Source organism: Zootoca vivipara, chromosome 4, assembly GCF_963506605.1.
Source record: "Zootoca vivipara chromosome 4, rZooViv1.1, whole genome shotgun sequence".
NCBI lineage: Eukaryota > Metazoa > Chordata > Lepidosauria > Squamata > Lacertidae > Zootoca > Zootoca vivipara.
The window spans coordinates 50373039-50394304 of record NC_083279.1 but is presented as its reverse complement, the minus strand read 5'-3'; the positions used below and the strand labels follow the sequence as shown (position 1 = coordinate 50394304).

At 42.9% G+C, this 21266-nt stretch overlaps 2 protein-coding genes across 5 annotated transcripts in view; both read left to right on the top strand.

The window, feature by feature from the left end:
* Positions 1 to 3089: 3089 nt before the first annotated feature.
* LOC118085408 (carbonyl reductase [NADPH] 1) lies at positions 3090 to 10075 on the top strand. Its single transcript, XM_035116021.2, has 4 exons — positions 3090 to 3193; positions 3733 to 4064; positions 7518 to 7625; positions 8746 to 10075. The coding sequence occupies exons 2-4, from the start codon at positions 3776 to 3778 to the stop codon at positions 9180 to 9182; spliced, it is 834 nt and encodes a 277-aa protein (XP_034971912.1). The 5' UTR covers positions 3090 to 3193; positions 3733 to 3775; the 3' UTR covers positions 9183 to 10075.
* Positions 10076 to 10212: 137 nt separating this feature from the next.
* Positions 10213 to 21266, top strand: part of DOP1B (DOP1 leucine zipper like protein B) — a 68322-nt gene continuing 57268 nt past the window's right edge. For 2 of the 4 annotated variants that reach the window (XM_060273581.1, XM_035116017.2), the window contains exons 1-2: positions 10715 to 12898; positions 17174 to 17336. In XM_060273581.1, coding sequence (XP_060129564.1) covers positions 17199 to 17336 — 138 coding nt within the window. In that variant the 5' untranslated portion in view covers positions 10715 to 12898; positions 17174 to 17198. The other 2 variants (XM_060273579.1, XM_060273580.1) reach the window with 2 other exon arrangements.

Here is a 21266-nt window from a genome sequence, read left to right as displayed (position 1 = left end):
AAGCGAACTTTCCCATTGAAAGTAATGGAAAGTGGATTAATCTGTTCCAGGGGTACTTAAACTGAAGCGTTCATAAACTGAAGCGAACTTTCCCATTGAAAGTAATGGAAAGTGGATTAATCCGTTCCAGATGGGTCCGCAGAGTACTTAAACTGAAGCATTCATAAACTGAAGCATGGGTGTAATTGGTTCCGGAAGTCTGTTCATAAACTGAAGCGTTCATAAACTGAAGCGAACTTTCCCATTGAAAGTAATGGAAAATGAATTAATCCGTTCCAGATGGGTCCGCGGCGTTCATAAACCGAAAATTCATAAACCGAGGTGTTCATAAACCGAGGTTCCACTGTACAATATGCTCATAGGAATCACTTCTCCAAGTACTTGCCAAAACAGTACCATCCACACACAAGAAATAAGTAGCAGTTAGCTTGGGGAAAACATAAGATTTGCAAAAGTGGGCTGGGGTGGGGGGGGCTCAATGGAGAAAATAGCCTAATGGGAACTTAAGTGGACATAATGCTGACTGTTGGATAGGAGGTGGGGACTGGAATCCTGAAGTGGAATAGTCCATACTTCAACATTTAGCTGAAGATCCCACTTCCCAAGCAATGAAATGCAGAAGCATGTTTTGTTCATTTTGCTAAGTCTCCTTTTCTAGACTAACTTGGCAGTCCCACCTGCCCTCCTTTCTTACACACAGCCAGGGGCTGACTGGGCCTGTGACTGGCTTTGACCCTAGCTACTGCTGGGCTCCATGACCACTGCATATGGTGACAGCAGTCACGAAATTAAGAGACACCTGCTTCTTGGGAGAAAAGTGATGACAAACCTAGACAGCATCTTAAAAAGCAGAGACATCACCTTGCCGACAAAGGTCCGTATAGTTAAAGCTATGGTTTTCCCAGTAGTGATGAATGGAAGTGAGAGCTAGACCATAAAGAAGGCTGATCGCCGAAGAATTGATGCTTTTGAATTATGGTGCTGGAGGAGACTCTTGAGCAGGGGTCCCCAAACTAAGGCCCGGGGGCTGGATGTGGCCCAATCGCCTTCTAAATCCGGCCCGCAGACGGTCCGGGAATCAGCATGTTTTTACATGAGTAGAATGTGTCCTATTATTCAAAATGCATCTCTGGGTTATTTGTGGGACATAGGAATTAGTTCATTTCCCAAAAAAATATATAGTCCGGCCCCCCACAAGGTCTGAGGGACAGTGGACCGGGCCCCTGCTGAAAAAGTTTGCAGACCCCTGCTCTTGAGAGTCCCATGGACTGCAAGAAGATCAAACCTATCCATTCTGAAGGAAATCAGCCCTGAGTGTTCACTGGAAGGACAGATCGTGAAACTGAGGCTCCAATACTTTGGCCACCTCATGAGAAGAGAAGAAGCCTTGGAAAAGACCCTGATGTTGGGAAAGATTGAGGGCACTAGGAGAAGGGGATGACAGCGGACGAGATGGTTGGACAATGTTCTCAAAGCTACTAACATGAGTTTGACCAAACTGCGGGAGGAAGTGGAAGACAGGAGTGCCTGCCATGCTCTGTTCCATGGGGTCATGAAGAGTCGGACACGACTAAACAACAACAACAACTGCTGGGCTGCCCTCCCAGTCCCTTTGAGCACCACCCATGTCTGCTTCTGCTAGTACAAGATGAAGCACCCAATTTTCAGCAATCGTACCACCACCCACTCGCCCAGCAGCCCTCTGTGCCATATCCCACACTTTTGTGGAAGATCTGGAAACTTTCAGCAGCACGGGGCTGCAGTGAAATAAGGAGATGAGCTTGGATGAGCAGAAATGCTTTCCATAATCTCAACTCTTCCGCTCATGTAATTTTATCTTCTCCTCATTTTAGTTACAGTACTTCTCTATAGGTTTCCCTTTCCTGACTTCCTCTGTTGCTTCATGTCAGATTTCAACTTCTTCTAGCCGCTAATCAACTTCATGGCCTTGGTGCTTCTTATCTATCTTTGTTCCTTTTCCTCTATTCTCCTTAGCCTCTTGGTTTGCCACCCACAAATCTTCCATTTATACCTCCCTTCCTTTGTGCTAGTTCCTGTCTCCAAGGTTTATTTCTTGTGCTAACTTCTTCCCCAAGTAATTATTTTGTATTTTTATGTTGTGAACCACCCTGTGATCTTCAGATGAAGGGTAGTGTACAAATATCATAGATAATAATAAACTCATCCTCCCTCTTGCATCATCCTTGGTGTGTCCCCATCACCACCACCACTTTCTTTCTATGCCTAGGCTAACGCATGTGCTCTCTTTCTTCTTTTTACTTTCTTCAACCTTTGCAAAGTTTCCACACTCCCTCCAATTCCGCCTTCCCTTCTTTTCTTATTTTTAAAAATAAAACCCAATACAAGTGCCTGTTTTCAGGCTCACCACTAAATAATAATAATAATAATAATAATAATAATAATAATAATAATAATGTTGAGCTTGCAAGCAGGAACTTATATTGGTTTGTTGTTGTTGTTTACAGCACCAAGCACATAATAGCCACATTATAAATGATGAATTATAATGAATTTGACACATGATATAAACTATACCATTTTTTAGCTTGTTTACGCATAGGTCTGAACACAGGCACATATTATTTTTACACATCTTCAAGAAAGTGTGTGAAGAGTGTGCACTTGTTGAATTGTACAGTTTGTACATGCCGCTACACAGGTTGTACACAAGCTGAATGTAACTTGCAAACACCCCTATTGCAAGCACATTTAGTTTAAGAAATGACCCACTTTGAACTCAGTGGGATTTATTTCTAAGTCAACATAAGGCTGTGGAAAGTGCTTCTCCCTTCCCTCTTCCTGAGGGCATACTTGCGAACATAAAAGCTGCTTTTAGGTTTGTACATGTCTCTTCTCCCATACACAGATAATACTCCTGAATGTGGAATGTGTTACCTAACTTCAGACTGTTGTATAAACAAACAATAGGGCACACAGCTAATACCCAGAGGAGCAGATTTTGAGTTATTCAACGCTCTGCATCTGTTTCGTTTCAGATTCTCCTATAGGCTACATTCTAATATTCCCCCTCCTCCTTAAATGCTTGAGGCTCTGTACAGCTGCCAGGAAAGGCGGGCCTCTAGCCTTTCCACCATAGCAACCTTGTCGTGCTTGCTCTGTGCAAGGGAAGACAGAAGAGAGTCAACAGCAGGCGCTGCACAGAATCAGCAGGGTAAGTTTTGGGGGGTTTTCCTTTGATTGCCCGAACCTGCTCAATTCTGCTGATAATCTAAAAAAAAAAAACCAGGGTGGATTATGGCCTCCCTACTATGCCTCTGTAAATTGCAGAATAAAATAATGTGTCAAATAATGTTCAAAGGTTGGAAAGAGCCAGTAGGCACACCCTGGGAATGGAGGTTTTTAAAGCAATACTCCAAACCACATGCTCCAAATCAGGCAGTCCTTCATCTTTGCAATAGGGGTAAATATACCCATCCAGTGAAGTTGCCACTCCATGTGTCTGGCAAACTGACTACAGACCCTTATGCCAAAATAAGTTCACAGGGTTTTTTAAGGGTGCCACAAGATTTTTTGTGTTTGCTGCAAAAAAACACGTATATGGGATTACTCCACCCAATTGTTTTTGAAGTTTCCTTGCTGATTATGCTGTGCTATCCCAGAGTAAGTGCTTTCGGGTAGCGCAATAATGCTGTGATGTTCTGACGCCGTACATAAAACATGCTCAGTTATATGGATGTGTTTCTTCCTAAGGTGTCTCCCGTCCTACCTGATCAGAATCTGCTTGGCAGAGAGGATGTCTAAGAACATTCCAGTAGCTGTGGTGACTGGCTCCAACAAAGGCATTGGGCTGGCCATCGTGCGGGCTCTATGCAAGCAGTTCACTGGGGATGTTTACCTGACTGCCCGGGACATCGAACGGGGAAAGGAGGCAGTGGCCAAGCTGCAGGAAGAAGGTCTGAAGCCACAGTTCCACCAGCTGGACATAAATGACCTGCAGAGTATCCGAACCCTACGCGATTTCTTGAAGGAGAAGTATGGAGGATTAAATGTGCTGGTCAACAATGCAGGGATTGCTTTCAAAGGTAAAAAACAGTGTTCAGTTTCTGGAAAGAAAGTATACAGAGATCAGGTCTGCCTGGGAGCACCGCAGTCTGATATAAAAATGATCCTGTTGGTCCCTGATGAGTGGGAAGTTGAACTCACTGCAGTTACTTGGTGGTCAGGAAACTTTCATTCACCTTATTTCATATATTCTGGGGCTTAGCCTAGGGTAACTGAGTTACTGGGTTCATAGAATCATAGAATCATAGAGTTGGAAGAGACCACAAGGGCCATCCAGTCCAACCCCCTGCCAAGCAGGAAACACCATCAAAGCATTCTTGACATATGGCTGTCAAGCCTCTGCTTAAAGACCTCCAAAGAAGGAGACTCCACCACACTTCTTGGCAGCAAATTCCACTGTCGCACAACTCTTACTGTCAGGGTTAACTACTTAACTTTGGTAAGTACTGGGTAAAGTACTGTACAGTACTTTTAACAGTGTACTTTGGACCCAGTACAGTAAATATTTGCCACACTGCTTTGTGACTTTCATGGGTGCTGCTTCTTCCTGCAACTCGGGGCAGCTGCATACATTACTGTTTTCCAACACAGAAAATGCATCAGTAGGACTAAGCATGAGAGCTGCATGTAAATAATCCGGTGTACCAATCTTGCATATGAGTACTGTATTCACTGCATGTACACATGTGCAACTTCATGTCTGATGAGGTACACTTGAACCTATGTTTCTTAATACATGATAAAATCTTTTGCGTGCAGCAAAGCATAATCTGTGATGGAAAACTGCAAAACATATACAATTAATGCTTGATAAAAATGCAATTTGCTTCTTGCATTTCCTGTGGAAACTAGAATCAGATTACTTAGACAAGCAAACAATCATTCAGAAAAAGATAGTTCGCAGTTTGATTATTGGTTAGTTGCAGGGACAGAAGCAGCTAAATTTTTGTTAGTGATCTTTCTCACCATACAATACATAACTGTCCCATGCAGGAAGTAAGTAATGAAAAAACACAGGGTACCTGGTGGATAGCTGGCAACTATCTATTATTATTACAAATTAGCAGCAGCAGTAGTAATTCTGAATGAAAGGTGATACTTTTAGCCTGCTCTTAACATTATTCTTGCACACAGACATAATATCAAATGTACTTATCAACAAGGCAAATATAATTTCATGTTCTACAACCGAAATGAAAACTATTCCATCTAGATTTAATGTGGGTTTGTGTGTTATTGTTATTTTGTAATTTAAACATCTGGACACAATAAAATACATGTCATTCCCTCCCTTGGCATGTAGAAGCAGCCAGAACTGCGGCAAACAATGCTAACTCAAGTGAATGCAGATGGTATGGGAGCTTTGTACATCTTCAACATGTTAAAAAAATTCTTTGACATCCTAGACAGTTTTGACACGTGTGTTTGTGACAGCACCCTAGGTCTTGTGCCATCTGGGGAGAGGGTGTTCCCGGCTAGCATAGAGTGTACCCCTCTACTCAGCTTAGTCTCCCCCTTTAAACAACAGGTGCCACCAGACAAGGTGTAAATTATTTCCACAAGGCTGTCCTTTATCCCTGGGGCCTCCACTTTTCCCTGGGGTCTCCTTGAGGCTCGTAAGGTAGTGTGGTACTCTATCTTCTAAGCTTGAGGGTGTTAAAAATAAGCAAAGACCACACAGGGTTATGAAACAAGTTCTAAAGTTAACTAAAACTGGAAAAATTTGGAGATTGAAGACGAAGATATGCAGTGCAAAAGTTAGAGAAAAGCAGTATATTCCCTTTAAAGCAAAGGGACGAAACAGCCCCTTAATCCAGGTTTACAAAGTCTTTCCTTATCAGGTTGAGTTCCACCTTGAAATGCACACCTCCTATTTTTATCTTGTTATGAGTTTGGAGAGGGGGGAGGCTGTATGTCTTAGCTCCTCTTCTAATTCCTGGATCCAGCACATTTTCAGTTGCTGAAATGGCTTGCTAATGATTACGGGAAGGGAGTTGCTCTGTGCCAGAGGGCAAATGGGTGGGCCTCCGTCCCAGGGTGGAGGGTTGAGTGATATGAGCTAGAAACTGGTTGCAAAAGCTGCAGGCTGAAAAGTCAGAGATAAAAGCCAGGCCTGATTTCTGCTGGAATCCAAGGCTGTGGCTGTGGGAGAAGCAAAGCTCTCTTAGGGCGTTAATGCTGTAAACCCCTCCATTGCTTCTTGGGCTTGCCAATCAGAAGGTCGGCAGTTCAAATCCATACAACGGGGTAAGCTCCCATTGCTCTATCCCAGCTTCTGCCAGCCTAGCAGTTCGAAAGCACACCAGTGCAAGTGGATAAATAGGTACCAGTGTGGCGATGGAATTTCCATGCGCTCTGGCTTCTGTCACAGTGTTCCGTTGCGCCAGAAGCAGTTTAGTCATGCTGGCCACATGACCCGGAAAGCTGTCTGTGGACAAACAACTGGCTCCCTTGGCCTGAAAAGCGAGATGAGCACCACAACCCCATAGTCGCCTGTGACTGGACTTAACGATCCAGGGGTCCTTTATCTTTACACACACACACACACACACACACACACACACACACACACACACACACATATATATATATATATATATATATATATATATATATATATATACACTGTATATCATAAAGACATCACAGCCTCTGCCATGTCTTATTCCAAAAGGAAACATAAACCCTGGGTAAGTGCCTGAACCCCTGAAATCAGGGCCGACCCTAAGGGAAGGTTGGGTGGCGCAAGGTGCTGGGCTGCCAGGGGGGCGCCGCGCTGCGCACTGCGCCCGCACGGCAGCCGCGCTCGGAAATGGGGGGTGCTAGAGGGATAGTTCGCACCAGGGCGCCAGCTATACTTAAGATGGCCCTGCCTGAAATCTTGCACTACTCGGAGATTGGGGTGGTGTGCAATAATACAGATTCCTGTCAATCGCATGAAGCACCTTAGCCAGAGATGAGGCAACTCTCACATACCAAGGAAGGAGTTTTAATTAACTTGATATTTGAGCCTTGAGGTATTTGCTAGGTTTCCAAGTTAACCCTATAATCCCCCAAACAAGCAGACAGGTTAACAAACCAGTAAAATAAACAACAGTTGGTTGGGGATTGATGGGATAGTCTAAAACAGGCATAGGAAACCTTCGGCTCTCCAGGTGTTTTGGCCTACAACTCCCATGATCCCTAGCTAACAGGACCAGTGGTCAGGGATGATGGGAATTGTAGTCCAAAACATCTGGAGGGCTGAAGGTTGCCTATGCCTGGTCTAAAACATCTGGAGAACACGAGGTTGGTAAACGCTGTAGTATGGTATAGGTGGAGTCTTCAATAATATCACAGTTGCACAATGTAATTTCAACTAATGCTGACCATAAGTAGACTATGTTGTTTGTCTTTGTTAGTGTAGGTGGTGGAAAGACTGTATGCATTTGTACCTTAATGCATATTTTTTGTTTTCTTTGCCCAATAAAAAGTGGAGGACACCACACCATTTCCTACACAAGCAGAAGTGACCATGAAAACGAACTTCTTTGCAACCAGAAATATTTGCAATGAGTTATTACCACTTATTAAACCACAAGGTGAGCTATGCATTTTCATCCTGCAGGGGTAAATATTGTATTTTTAAATAGTCACAACCCATCCTAGGACCTTATTGTAGGGCAGGCAGGCAGGCAGACCAACTGAGCTTTTCAAGTCTGATCCTGTTCTTTACAGCCATCGTGTAAAGAGGATAGGATAGAACTCTTTGTAAATGAAACAAGAGACAAATAGAAGTTGAACTAAGCCAGATAGGGCTTAGTGAGGTTCATCACATGGATTTATTGAAGAAGAAGGGAGGCGGGGAAGCAAACTGGATGTTTTCTGCTCTGTGTGATACAATACTGTAAAATCAGCAGCCTGTCAGATGATTCAGTTTTCTAGCTATTTTGAAAAGCTAGTGAAATTACTGGCATCATACTGCACTATTGATCAACTCTTGAGTAACTGCTGCATTCTATCTTGATGTGTCCAAACATTGTATACAGTGCTTTTTTTCTGTGTACCCTTGAGTAACCCCAGAAAAAGCACTGTGTGTATGTGTTAAATGCCACTGTGATAGCCTTCAGAGCTATTAAACACAAATTACACAGTATATATATTTTAGATTTTCTGTCAACCGTTTCTTATTTTAGAATATCTCCATGGAAAGGTTTCTGTTCTTGTATATGCAACTTGCTTATGATTTATTCTTCATGATTTACTTGCTGTATGACACTTCTTATTTCTACTTCCTCTGCAGAGTATTGGGTTGTACGCAATCATGGGCATAGCCGGGGGGCAGGGGGGGTAGCAGCTCCCCTAAAACAATACAAATAAATACAAATCTGAGGTTCTTCCGCCCTAACAAAAATCCTGGCTACGCCCACATACCCAAAGATAGTGTTACTCAGAGCCACAGGGAACCCCTTATAAATAATTGGCTTGCCTAACTTAGGTCTGCTCAAAACAAAATAAAAAAATCCTTCCAGTAGCACCTTAGAGACCAACTGTTGGTCTCTAAGGTGCTACTGGAAGGATTTTTTTATTTTGTTTCGACTACGTCAGACCAACACGGCTACCTGCCTGTAATTAGGTCTGCTCAGTATGTCTACTTTGAGTGCAACTGAGTTGGATATGGTCCATTGGTTATTGTGGAGTTATCATCTTTTTTTGTCACAGGAAGGGTAGTGAATGTCTCCAGTGTCATGAGTGTCCGGGCCTTGGCCAGGTGCAGCCCAGAACTACAGCAGAAGTTTCGGAGTGAGACAATCACTGAAGAGGAACTAGTGAAACTCATGGAAAAATTTGTAGAAGACACCAAGAAGGGAGTGCATGAGAAGGAGGGTTGGCCAAATACAGCTTATGGCGTGTCCAAAATTGGGGTAACGGTTTTGTCCAGAATTCAAGCAAGGCGGCTGAATGAGACAAGGAAAGGTGATGGTATTCTCCTGAATGCCTGTTGCCCTGGGTGGGTCAAGACTGACATGGCAGGTCCTAAAGCCCCAAAATCTCCTGAGGAGGGAGCTGAGACTCCAGTGTATTTGGCCCTTTTACCCCCGGGAGCCGATGGGCCCCACGGGCAGTTTGTTAGTGACAAAACGGTTCAACCTTGGTGAATTTTGGCATGTGCCCAATTTTATGGAGCTCCATTCTAGTAGCGATCAGACAGGCTCCTGCTCCCTACTGAGCCTCCAGTGCCTACTGAAGACTAATTTTATTCCAGCAGGCATTTTAATTGGAGTTTGCTTTTATAGTTTTAACTGATTTTTTTTTTGTTTTCTTTGTAAATCACTTAAAGGCTATTGTAGTGAAGTGTTATATAAATTGTTTTAATAATAACTAACAAATAAAATAACTGGAGCTTATCTGCCATATTTCAGCTGGCTCTTAATGAGCAGAACTCTTGATAAGAGGAGGATGGATTGAGTTTTTTTTAACCTTCCCTGTTGCTCTGTGGTCAGTTACAATCACAATATTAATTTAAACACTGTACTGCTCTGTACAACTTCACGTAAGGAAACATGTGCATCTCTCTCACACACATACACAAACACCTCCTGTCGCTACTCCCATGTGGTGTTTTTTTTTACATCTCTAGTGCTCCCTTCACCGTTAAAAAAATAGAGATGCTGGGTGTTTAAATCAGGGCCCATGCCCTGTAACCCTAGGCGCCAGCTGTAGTTATTCAATGTGGAGGAAAATACAGACAATAGCCAACATAGTTAAACAAAATAAAATAAAGATCCCGGTCATATGAGCCCTTGCACTGAAAACCAGTTGCTGGCTAAAATGACGCCCTATAATTAATCTCTTAATTCCTACTATTTTGTTATATCCCTCCTGTAAAAAAAGAAGTGGAGCCAAAAGCTTGTTTTTCCTTCTTTTACATCTCTACTACTTGTAAGAATGCAAAACCACTTTGCAGGAGAAATTAAATGCAGAAATCAGGCAAATAGTATTTTACATGAACGTTTGTGAGATTTGAATAAATTGTGAACTGTTACAATGACCTGCTTATTTAGAGCTTCTTAACATCATGATTAAAGTTTTTTTAAAATTAGGTTACTTTTTTAATAACTCCCAGTATGTTTCCGAGCACAATTCAAAGTGTTGGTGCTGACCTTTAAAGCCCTAAATGGCCTCAGTCCAGTATACCTGAAGGAGCGTCTCCACCCCCATCATTCTGCCCGGACACTGAGGACCAGTACTGAGGGCCTTCTGGCAGTTCCCTCGTTGCGAGAAGCCAAGTTGCAGGGAACCAGGCAGAGGGCCTTCTTGGTAGTGGTGCCCGCCCTGTGGAACACCCTCCCATCGGATGTCAAAGAGAAAAACAGCTACCAGATTTTCAGAAGACATCTGAAGGCAGCCTGGTTTAGGGAGGCTTTTAATGTTTAATAGATTATTTTATTTTATTTTTCTGTTGGAAGCCACCCAGAGTGGCTGGGGAAATCCAGCCAGATGGGCGGGGTATAAATAAAAAATTATTAATATTATTATTATATAATGTTCTTTGTTTCAAAGCCAAGTTACCGTATGATCAACAAACCAATCACAAACCCAGCTATCCATGTCCCTAAAGATCGAATCACCCACTACCATGGTCAGAAAAGGAAACCAGAACTGCTGCATTGGGAGAAACAGGTGAGCTTCCCAGAAAAGCCCCCACCGGAATACTTCCCATCTCACTGGTCTGTTCCAGCAGGTGGAGCAGATTTACAGGATCAAAGCTGTTGGTGGAACAAAGATGGTTGAGTGGGATGCAATTATCATGTCCTATGAAGGTCTCGTCCAGGAACCTCTCTGCTTATCCAGGTCAGCTACCTTGGCCCCAAGGGAGCAAACTAACTTCCTGAGGTCAAGGACCGATTTGCACTGAGTACCCCACCCCTGATTCTGTCCATCAGGAAGACATACAACATTCTGTGCTACACTGGATAGCTCCCACACCTCTGCTGGCATTCTACCAGCAGATATTGTTGTTGAGCGAGTTAATTTACTTGGGAACCTGGGGTTTGTAAGTTCACTAAGGGGAGGGACACAGTAGTCTGCCCTGTTGCTGAACTTGCTTGGCTGCTTTACTCACTTTGGCTCGAGGCTCAGCTCTGACACTTGGGCACGCAGAAATGCATATTCAGCCTAGTCTCTCCTAGGTTGTTCTACATTAGTAGCCCTGACTGAATTCCTCCAGCTGCTGATGCAGGAGGTCCTCATTTGAAAACCACAGAGAGCTGCTGCTCAGCTACTAGTTTCATCCAATCCTATTGAGCAGATATATGAAAGGTGTGTTAGGTTAATAGGTTAAGAATATACATACAGTATTAGTTCAGGTAGGTAGCCGTGTTGGTGCTACTGGAAGGATTTTTTATTTTTATTTTGAATACATACGGTATATGCATGTTATTTCTGAGCAATGAATCATTCAAGGGATAGAGCAGTCACTCAAGGTTCAGCTCACTGGAGGCTGTGATTTTTTTTTGCAATATATGGTTTATTTATAAAGCGGTTTACAAAAAACCCAAAAGTATCTCTAAAAATCTACAACCATAGTTTAAAACATACTGTACAAGTCCATAGTAGTAGTCATAGTAATAGTGATGCTGTAGTAATAATACAAATGAAAATCCAAATTCTTCCTCCACCCTCAATTTTGCCAATAGCAAAACATCAGGTAACATTTGCTCTTGCTCTTCTCTTGTGGAAATAGCTTCCCACATGCCCCAAACAGGAAAAGCCAATGGCAGATAGCACAGAGTAGGAAAGGAAAGTAGCACAGGAAAGCTCATACCAATGACAAACTTAGTTGGTCTCTAAGGTGCTACTGGAAGGAATTTTTTAATTTTGTTTCGACGGAGTAGTGACTGAGCGGAGAAAACATAGCATGGAAATATTTCATCAGGGGCCACCCCCTCTTGGCTGGGGAAATAACGGAATACCTATGCAAAACCGATGACTAAAAAAAATGTGTGGACAGCAACATTTCAGTCATACATAGAAAAAAATTAGACTCGGCTGACCTGTTTTTCAACATAAAGCCCCCTCTGGAAACACCTTTACAACCAAAAACCGAAGAGTTGAAAAGGATCGTGAACCCTCATCTCCCAACCTTTCAACAATATCATTTCGCTTTTTTTTCTTTTTCTTTTGGCAGGATCCAGCCTTTCATAATGGATCCAGGGATTCAGATTAAGCCGCTCTTTTAATTACGAAATTGGCATTTCCCAAACTGCCCGCAGCAGCAGTCCGACCTGCTCCGAGATTAGTGCCACACTCGAACCCAAACAACCTTGCAGTCTCCGCTTCTGCCAGCAGGTGGAGCTAGAGACGTGCCCAAACGCGCGATGTTGGGATGCACCATCTCATCGGGGCGGGGGTGGGTGGGCAGCTGCGCCTTTGAGTCCGCCTTAAACATCGCCGAGGCGAGCTGTCCACGCTAAAGCGGCTGGGAAGGCTATAACAGGGACGGGGCGAGGCTCCGCGCCACTTTACAGAAAAAGCGGGGTCCCGTAAATCTTAAATCTTGCTGTCAACATTCTTTCCCCCCCCCGCCGCCGCCCTTCGAAATGGTACTTCCCCATCCGGCACGGGCAGGGGGAGGTTGCGAAGAGGAGCCGTAGCTATGGCGACGGGAGATTCTGCCCCCGCCCGCCCTTCCTTGTAGTTCCTGGCTCCCGCCACGGCCCCGCCCAGCCGCGGGACACGTCGCAAGCGAGGGAAGCGCCCGGGGAGCCTCAGCGAAGCTGCGGCGGAGACGCGCACCCCTCGTCCGCGGTGGAAGCAGCAGCAGCAGCCAGCGCGACGCCTCTGCCGCCGCCGCCTGCTCCTTCCTCAGATGGTAAGTGGGGAAGATGGGGGACAAAGTGCTGTTGCAATTGAGGAAGTCCAGCCTGTCAGGGCTTCTTCCCATCCCTTTTTGCATGGGGGGGCTAACCTTCTTCTCTGCACGCAGGGGCCACTTTGCCCCCCGACCAATGAAGTGCAGATGGGGAGAGGGGAAAACAAAGCAACCCCCCTTTTTTCCTCCCTTAATCATCCTTCAGGATCTCTCTCTCTCTCTATTTCTGAAATGGTGCTTATTCCTGATTTCACCCGAGGAGGGAAAAAGGTAGAAGCCAGCGCTCTCCCCCGCTTCTCCACATAGGCAGGCGTAGAAATGTAGAGGGCATAAACACGTGTTTGCTTGTTTGTTTACGTGTTTTGCAGTGCCTGCGATTCTACAGGTTGTCTGTATCCTGCTGCCCGCCCCCCTCTCGGGTGCTTCTGCAGCTGCCTGTTATGTTGCTGCTGCTGGAGAACAGCTGTTGGGTTGTGTTTGCCATGTAGGAGCAGCAGCCTGTCAAAGGCGAGGAGAGGGAGAGAAGGGCGGGGGTGGAGAGGAAAAGCCGTTTTACTGCATAATCGACGCTGTATCTTTCCCCACCTCGCCTTATTTGCACACCATTGTGTGTCTGAATAATCTGGTAGAGCTGAAATGAAGGTGAAGGGGGGGTGGGATGATTTGAGAGAAGCACTGGTTTTAGCACCAGTAAACAGGCTCGGTAGAACAGGTTTGGCTTCCGCAGGACAATGCATCACTGCCAAACGCTGCAGTCTTTCCCTGTCTGTAAGCAAAATGGAGAGAAGTAGAGGGCATTGTAACAATATTTACATGAATGGTCTATTGTCCCCCTTCTATGAGTCTTGTGTGCGCTTTGACCAGAAGTTGCATTTTAAAAACAAATATCTGGTTGCTGTTTTCTTTTAGTGCAGTGTGTGCGCTTTGACCAGAAGTTGCATTTTAAAAACAAATATCTGGTTGCTGTTTTCTTTTAGTGCAGTTTGTTTTATTCTGTACTTCTTTTTTCTCCTTGATACCGGTATTTCCCCCCAGAATTAAGTTCCTAATTGTCCTGTGTTTTTTGTTCATTTTCAAGGCTATCATACTTGGATAACTAACCCTCAAAGCACTATGTGTATAGTAGGCTGCAGAAGTTGGGATTAGCCATGGTTCCCAAACCTTTAGTGGCCTTTTAAAAATAAGAATTTTAGCAGTGCAGCTTTACATGGGGTAGTGCACCATTTGATTCAAGATGTTGTAATTGATGGAGGTTTTTCCTTCTCACTTACTGATTGAAGCGTAGGGACCATATCCAAGATGTAAGCTGGCAATGGGTGAGTTGCCAGGCTACCAGTGATTGGCGACACTCTTAATTAGGGTTTTGAAAACCAGACTTCAGGTTTAGAGTATGCAAAGGGCCGTCAAGGTTCTGAATGAAAGCCATCAAATTTCAGTGACAGAACATATACAGTGGTACCTCGGGTTACAGACTCCGCTAATCTGGAAGTAGTACCTCGGGTTAAGAACTTTGCCCCAGGATGAAAACACACGGTGGTGGTAGGAGGCTCCATTAGCTAAAGTGGTACCTCAGGTTAAGAATGGTTTCAGGTTAAGAACAGACCTCCGGAACAGATTAAATTCGTAACCTGAGGTACCACTGTAATTTGGATTAGGGGGCAGATCTGATCACTTTATTTCTTCTGCACACTTCTGATAATAGAGGATGTTTGTCCTTGCAGCCCTTGGCCAGGAATATTTCTGCCTGCTTCGCAGGAGGTGTGGATAAGAATGCAGCTGCTTAGAGGGACTTCTACTAGACTAGAGTCTGCATTGGCTAGTGAAATCGGCTAGTAAAATGAGAAAAATAGCAGCTGTACATTTATTCTCATATCTCAGTTCCTTGACTGCTGGAAGCTTACTCTTTTTAAAAAGATGATAGCTGGTCACCTGGGGCTCATGCTGTTTGGGACAATTCACCTCCACACACATAGATACTTTGCTGGTGCTCTTTCTTCAAACTGGTTTCTAGGAGGCCATTAGGGTTTCCAAATAGTGTTTCTGAATACTGAGTTGATCTTGTCTCTTTTGTGGCCTCTTTTGACTGTGTCTTTCCCTTATTAAACTCCCCTAACACCATAAAGTCATGACCATTTGCTTGAAACATACACAACACTTTCTCTCATGGTTATTCAGATGTGGCACATACAACATCAATTTCTATGTGGTTGATAGTAATGAAAGCTGCTGAAAGGCCCAGCATGTAGATTTTATTGACTATTAAAATATATGGGCCATATTCAACTAGGACATTGCATTTGCAGAAGCCAGGACAAGGCCTTCTGCTAGCACAATGGGATTTCCATTGAGAGAACCCTTAGAACAGTGTGCAGGGGAAGGAGAGAGAGAGAGAGAGTATTGTTACATATGGTAAGCAAGAATGCTGTCACTGATGGAAAGATACCCTTAGCTCTACAGCAAATACAGCCCATAGCTTCTAAAGTCATATGATAAGAATGGCTGGTATGTTTCTCCAAGATCCCCCACTAAATAATATAGCATACTGAGCAGCTTTCTTAATCTAAGAAAGCAACTCCTTCTGTCTACATTTGCTTTTGCCTTCATAGAGAGTTAATTGTTAACTTGCTCACTGAGGCTTGCGGGAAAGTGTTCAGTTCCTGTTGACATCTGCCTCTGTGAATTAAAACATATCTCAGTTTCCTGACAGATGGACAAAATAATGATCACTACATTTATTTTATTAAATGTTAAGTAAATGAAAACATAGTATCAGAAGCAATATATACAGTTGCTAAGTTTGGCAAACCTATTAAACCAAGTCAGGCTTCCTCAACCTCGGCCCTCCAGATGTTTTGAGACTACAATTCCCATCATCCCTGACCACTGGTCCTGCTAGCTAGGGATCATGGGAGTTGTAGGCCAAAAACATCTGGAGGGCCGAGTTTGAGGAAGCCTGAACCAAGTAATGCACACGAGAAAGAAGTTTGGAACCTGTGGCCATCCAGCTGTTTCTGGACTACAATTCTCATCTAGACTACGACATCATCTGGAGGGCCACAGGCTAAGCTACACCTGCTTCAAGCTTCACTCTGAGTCAATTTCAACAAATGCCTAAAACCTATTTTATTTTTGTCGTGAATAGTGTACTATAGACCCTAATATAATTATGGATTCCTTTCCATTGCTGCTGATTAAAATGTTTGATATACAACATAAGTAGCATATATACTGCCTTTTCCTATTATGTTTGTTAATTTAATCCCAAAATATGGTTTGTAATTATGTGCATGAAAAGGTTTGGGTGGCAGGCTCGTGCGCACGTCCTGCCTCGAGTTGTCATATTGTCCAAACTGGACAAACCATTGCTTACTTGTTCGCCAAAATCATAGAATCATAGAGTTGGAAGAGACCACAAGGGCCATTCAGTCCAACCCCCTGCCAAGCAGGAAACACCATCAAAGCATTCCTGACAGATCCCTGACCTGTAGGCAAACCGTGATTTACCCCAGTTCAGACAAAATGGCAAGTTATGGTTTGTTTGTGCATGTAATGCCAAGTTGTAGTCTGAACCAATTTGCAGTAATCTTAATTTTTAGGTGCTTATTTGAGCCTGAAAAACTGTGATTTGTTAACCACTAGTGCAGTTTGACATGCAACATCATGCTTTGGTTATACAACTGAACCGGCATACGATTCATGAATTACGAGTACCGAGTAGAGCAATTGTCTATTGTCATTCTTACAGTAAATAAATAAAAACCTATTGGTTTCCCACAACAGAAAAAATACTAATCTGATTCCAGTGAGAGTAATTTTCTAGATGGGGTTTCTAGATGAAGAAAAAAGCAGACATGTCTGTAGCAATACTATTTCAAATATCAGCACGGCCTTAAATGTTAATGGGTATTTTGTCCTAGAAAGTGGGACATTCTAGTTTATGTGAATGTGTGCAGTTTGGAGTATTTAATTATCTTATCACGTCACATTATCAGTAAAATAACTGATGAGTAACTTTCTGTATTTCCAAGATTTTGTATGAAACAATGAATGGTTCTTGCAGTTTCAAAGTATCTTTGGAACTGAACTACAGCTTCAAAACAGTGGGATCACACTTTTTGGTAGAATTTAATTCAGCAAGAAGAGCATTAAATCAGCTAATCTTGTGTGTTTAGTGACCCTCATTAAGGATAACTGCATACACATTTCACAAATGAGTACAGTATGTAAAATGCCATTAAGATCTGATCAGAGGTTTTTTTTGTTTCTGTTTCCAAGAACACTTTGGCTATGAAAATTTAAAATGGACCCTGAAGAGCAGGAGCTGCTTGGTGATTATAGATACAGAAATTATTCTTCAGCAATTGATAAAGCTTTAAGGAACTTTGAATCATCGAGTGAATGGGCAGATCTTATATCTTCTCTTGGTAAACTCAACAAGGTACAGTATCTGGTTTTTTTGTTGTTCTTACTGTTCTTCAATAAAAAATGTAAATTTTTATAGCACATAATGACAGCTAGTAGATAGGTTTACAGTTTGTATATCATTCTGACAAGCTGTTGATAAGCAGATTCTGGATGGTATTGTAGTACAAAAGGCAGTTGCAAAATGAAACAAACCAATTTTTACAGAAGTACAAAAAGCAGCTGCAAAAGATAGTTTGCAGGGACAGATAGTGGCAGAGCAATAAAACCCTCCAAACAGCCACGCTGGATTGTGTGGACAACGATGCCTCCAAAAATCTAGTTGAGTCTCTTGAAATTGTAGCTTCTTTGAAATTTCCTAAGTCATGAATTGCTGTGATTAACAGTGTTTTTTTACCCTGTGTGGTGTGACAACTTTCAAGAATGGCTGGTCACTTTTCTGTTGTGGTTTGAATGCTTTGTGATCGAACCAAGTTACACATATAACAGCAAAATTCTCACTTCGTATTTTATGTCACTAAGGGGCTCAGCTTTGTTGCCATCTTAAGTGTACCACTCAGTGAAGGGGGTGTGTCTCAGGGTCAGATGCCTATTTTGGCCCTCTGGGCCTTTCTATATGGCTCTCAGCTCTCCCCAGCCATATCCCTCTCCTGCCTTGATTTACACACTCAATTATTAATATTTTTTGCCTGGCTAGAATATGTCCTTAAGCTTGGCCAATGCTTCTTTTTTGCCTGGATGGAAGATACAAGAAGGGTGTGTGAGTATGTGTAGAAACTAGTTTACTGTACAAAAGTAAAATTCATGTTCATTGCTCTGCCCCCTTTAGCCTCTGGCACTGCCTACCACAGCCATGTGCCACCTTGCAGAAGGTTATCCAAAAGGGAATGTGGCACTCGGGATGAAAAAGGTTCTTCATCCCTGCCTTAGCACCTTGACTCCAAAAAAGCATCATTCTGGATGCAACTGTGCAAAGCAAGGGCTTATAGTTGAACAGTAGCATATATAAGCTATCCTCATAAACAGAATACCGGTATGTGCTTACCCTTATGCCAGAGGTGGGGAATCTTTACCCTGCAAGTCTAATTAGGCCTGATGCTGGTCCAGATTTGACCCATGAAAGAATTTGTCAGAAACCACTCCTACCTAGGTATCTATGCAGCTAGAAAGGAACTGTCAGGATCTTAAAGAGTGCTCCTGATTCTTCCTTTGCAAGAGGAGCTCCCTATCAACACCAGTCAGTTGGGATCAGCCGCCCTGGGGAGTTCCCTGTCCTAGTGCATCCAAGAGACTTGGAAAAAACGATTCAATCCAAGCCATTTCCTGTGCAGAGGGGGAAATGCCCTGTTTAAAACAGAGCATTTTCTCTCTCTCCAGAGCAAGCCCCTTTGAAGGCACTCTCCCAGTTCCTTCCAGCTGATTGACACCTGTCAAAGATCAAAGGAAGTCCCAGTTGGTGGTTATGGCAACCTATTCTGAAGATGCACTTTCAGTGCCAGTCACCTGGTGTCATTACGACGCAAGAAGATTGTTTACCTTGATCCTCCGTCTAGTTATGCACATGGAACCTGCTTCCACTTTTTCACTCAGTGCCAGTAGCTGGGATGCTTGCGTACAACCAGCTTGCCAAATACTGTAGATCACTTCATCTTCCGTTGTGCTGGGATAAGCTTCATCCCAAGGAAGAGAAAATCTTTTAAGAGTTCTCTCCCCAGGGACCCTGGTGTTCTTCAGTCTTCATGCGATATCTCCTGAGACAAATTCTCCAACCGTAATTTGGTGTGCTCCCCTTTCTACCTCCTTCCCCCCCATTGTTTCCTACCCTTCTTCTATCTTTGACTTGATTTTGATCCAGCTGTGTACCTAAGGGAAATACACAGCCTCCTGCTTCCATTTCAACCCATCTCTTCCTTTCCCCAAGGGAAACAAGTTGCCTTCTTTTAGAGACTGAAGGGAACCTTTAAAACCTTGCTTATTTTTAGGCACTGACCATAACACAACAGGAAAACCTTGGAAAATAAGAGGTATTTTCTTTGAAATGTTCACTGGAATGTGATCCATTTGCTTAGAACATTTGTGGCACATAAATGCAGTGGTCAAGGCAGAATGACTACTTGCAAATTAATTTTAGTTTGTGATACACACTTAATTTATATGTGTCAAGCAAAGCAGTACTAGCTTGTAACTCCTTTGCTTAACTGTGCATTAATACTCTTTCCCCCATCTGCTTCAAACTTGCATGTGCAGGGGTTTTTTCTTGTCTTTTTCTGCTGCAGGTAGTAAATCACATGCTGAGCTTCTGGGTCTTAAATGTTCTGTTGGTGTTACGGGCAGTGATTGTAATTGGTCTTAATTAGATTTAATGGTATAAACTAAGTTCTCAACAGGACAGTGGGGATTTTCCAGTTGACAGGTCTTGATGTAGCAGATGTTGACCAGGCTAACTTGTCATACCGGTAGTAATGTTGAACAGTGTTTGATTTACTGTATTTCAAAAGTTATTTGCTACCTTAAAACTACTAGGTCGTTTGCTTTAAACTACAGTATTTCTAATGTTGCAGTTTAAATTGTTGTGACCTACCCTGGGAACGTAGACAGAAGGGTGGGTTATTCTTATTCTTATTACTATTACTGTTATTAATAATGCAGCTCATTGCTAGTCAGGCAAGAGCTTAACTATCAACCAGGGTTCAGATGACACATTAAGAAAACATTGGCTTAGCTCACCACTGCACCAAAAAGGACAAGTAAGGAACAAAGTGACTGTGAGCTTCTCTCTGGGAACCCACACATTTGCAATGAGACAAGGTCTGGCTTAGCATGATGTGTGGACCATTGCTTCATACTACTTCCTTATCATGTGACAAACAGGGTAACTGGGTCCTTCTGATAAGAGGTTTTAGTGCCCCCATAAGCTGTTCAGCTCAATGTTTGAGTGTCATAGCTATACAGCCCTTGCACACACACCCCATATGCTTGTACAAATGAAAACGATTAGCAAAATTTTCAAAATGGGTTTAAATTTGTAATATAAAACAAGAGGGGAAAAAACCTTGTTGAATGAATTTTTAAATATTTTACCAATGCGAATTTTTTTTTGCATTATGGATCACAAATTAGCTGCAGTCATTTGGATATTTGATCAGTTTACTTTTGCAAACTCAACATAGCAATTCACACACCCTTAACAAATAGTCCAGCTGTTTACACGCTGTTTACTTGTTCCCAACCCAGTGATTTATTCTAGCTTTTACATATTCTGCCTGTTCTAGGACTTCCATGAAAAGAGACAGCTATACTATGCCACATAGCATGCCTTTGTTTAACACAATTCTGTCCTTCTGAAACCAATCCCTAGATTCAGAGTGGTGAACAACAGTTTAAGGGGGTGGTAGTGCATACATATTCAAATTGTATGGGAACCACATGTTGAGATTCTTGCATTGCAGCAGGGTGGACTAGATGACCCTCATGATCCCTTCCAACTCTACAGTTCTATGAAATAAATGAAATCGGCAAAGGGCTGAAATACTTAAGAACTCTCTCTTGCATTGTCTAACATTTCAGATCCCTGCATCCCAGCCACTGCCATTTCTGTACTCAAATATGTAACCTTCCCAATTAGATTAGCCATGCATCTGATAAAGTGGGCTATGAAAGTTATGCTGCAATACCATTTGTTAGGGTTTTATTTTGTAATGTGCTACAATATCCTAAGCTGTTTTTCATAAATTAAGATGCCACTCGTGCCTGTTTATATGTGGCCATCATGATGCTTAGTTAAGTAGCCTGAGATCAAGTTTTACTCACACTAAGTGGGTGTAGAACTGGGCGCTTCAAGCAAGGGGAGGAAACGTAAATACACAATATATATTTTAAAAAGCAAATTAGCAAATTGATGGCCAAAACAAAAGAGGAGAATCCTCATGCCTTTCCAGGAAGAATT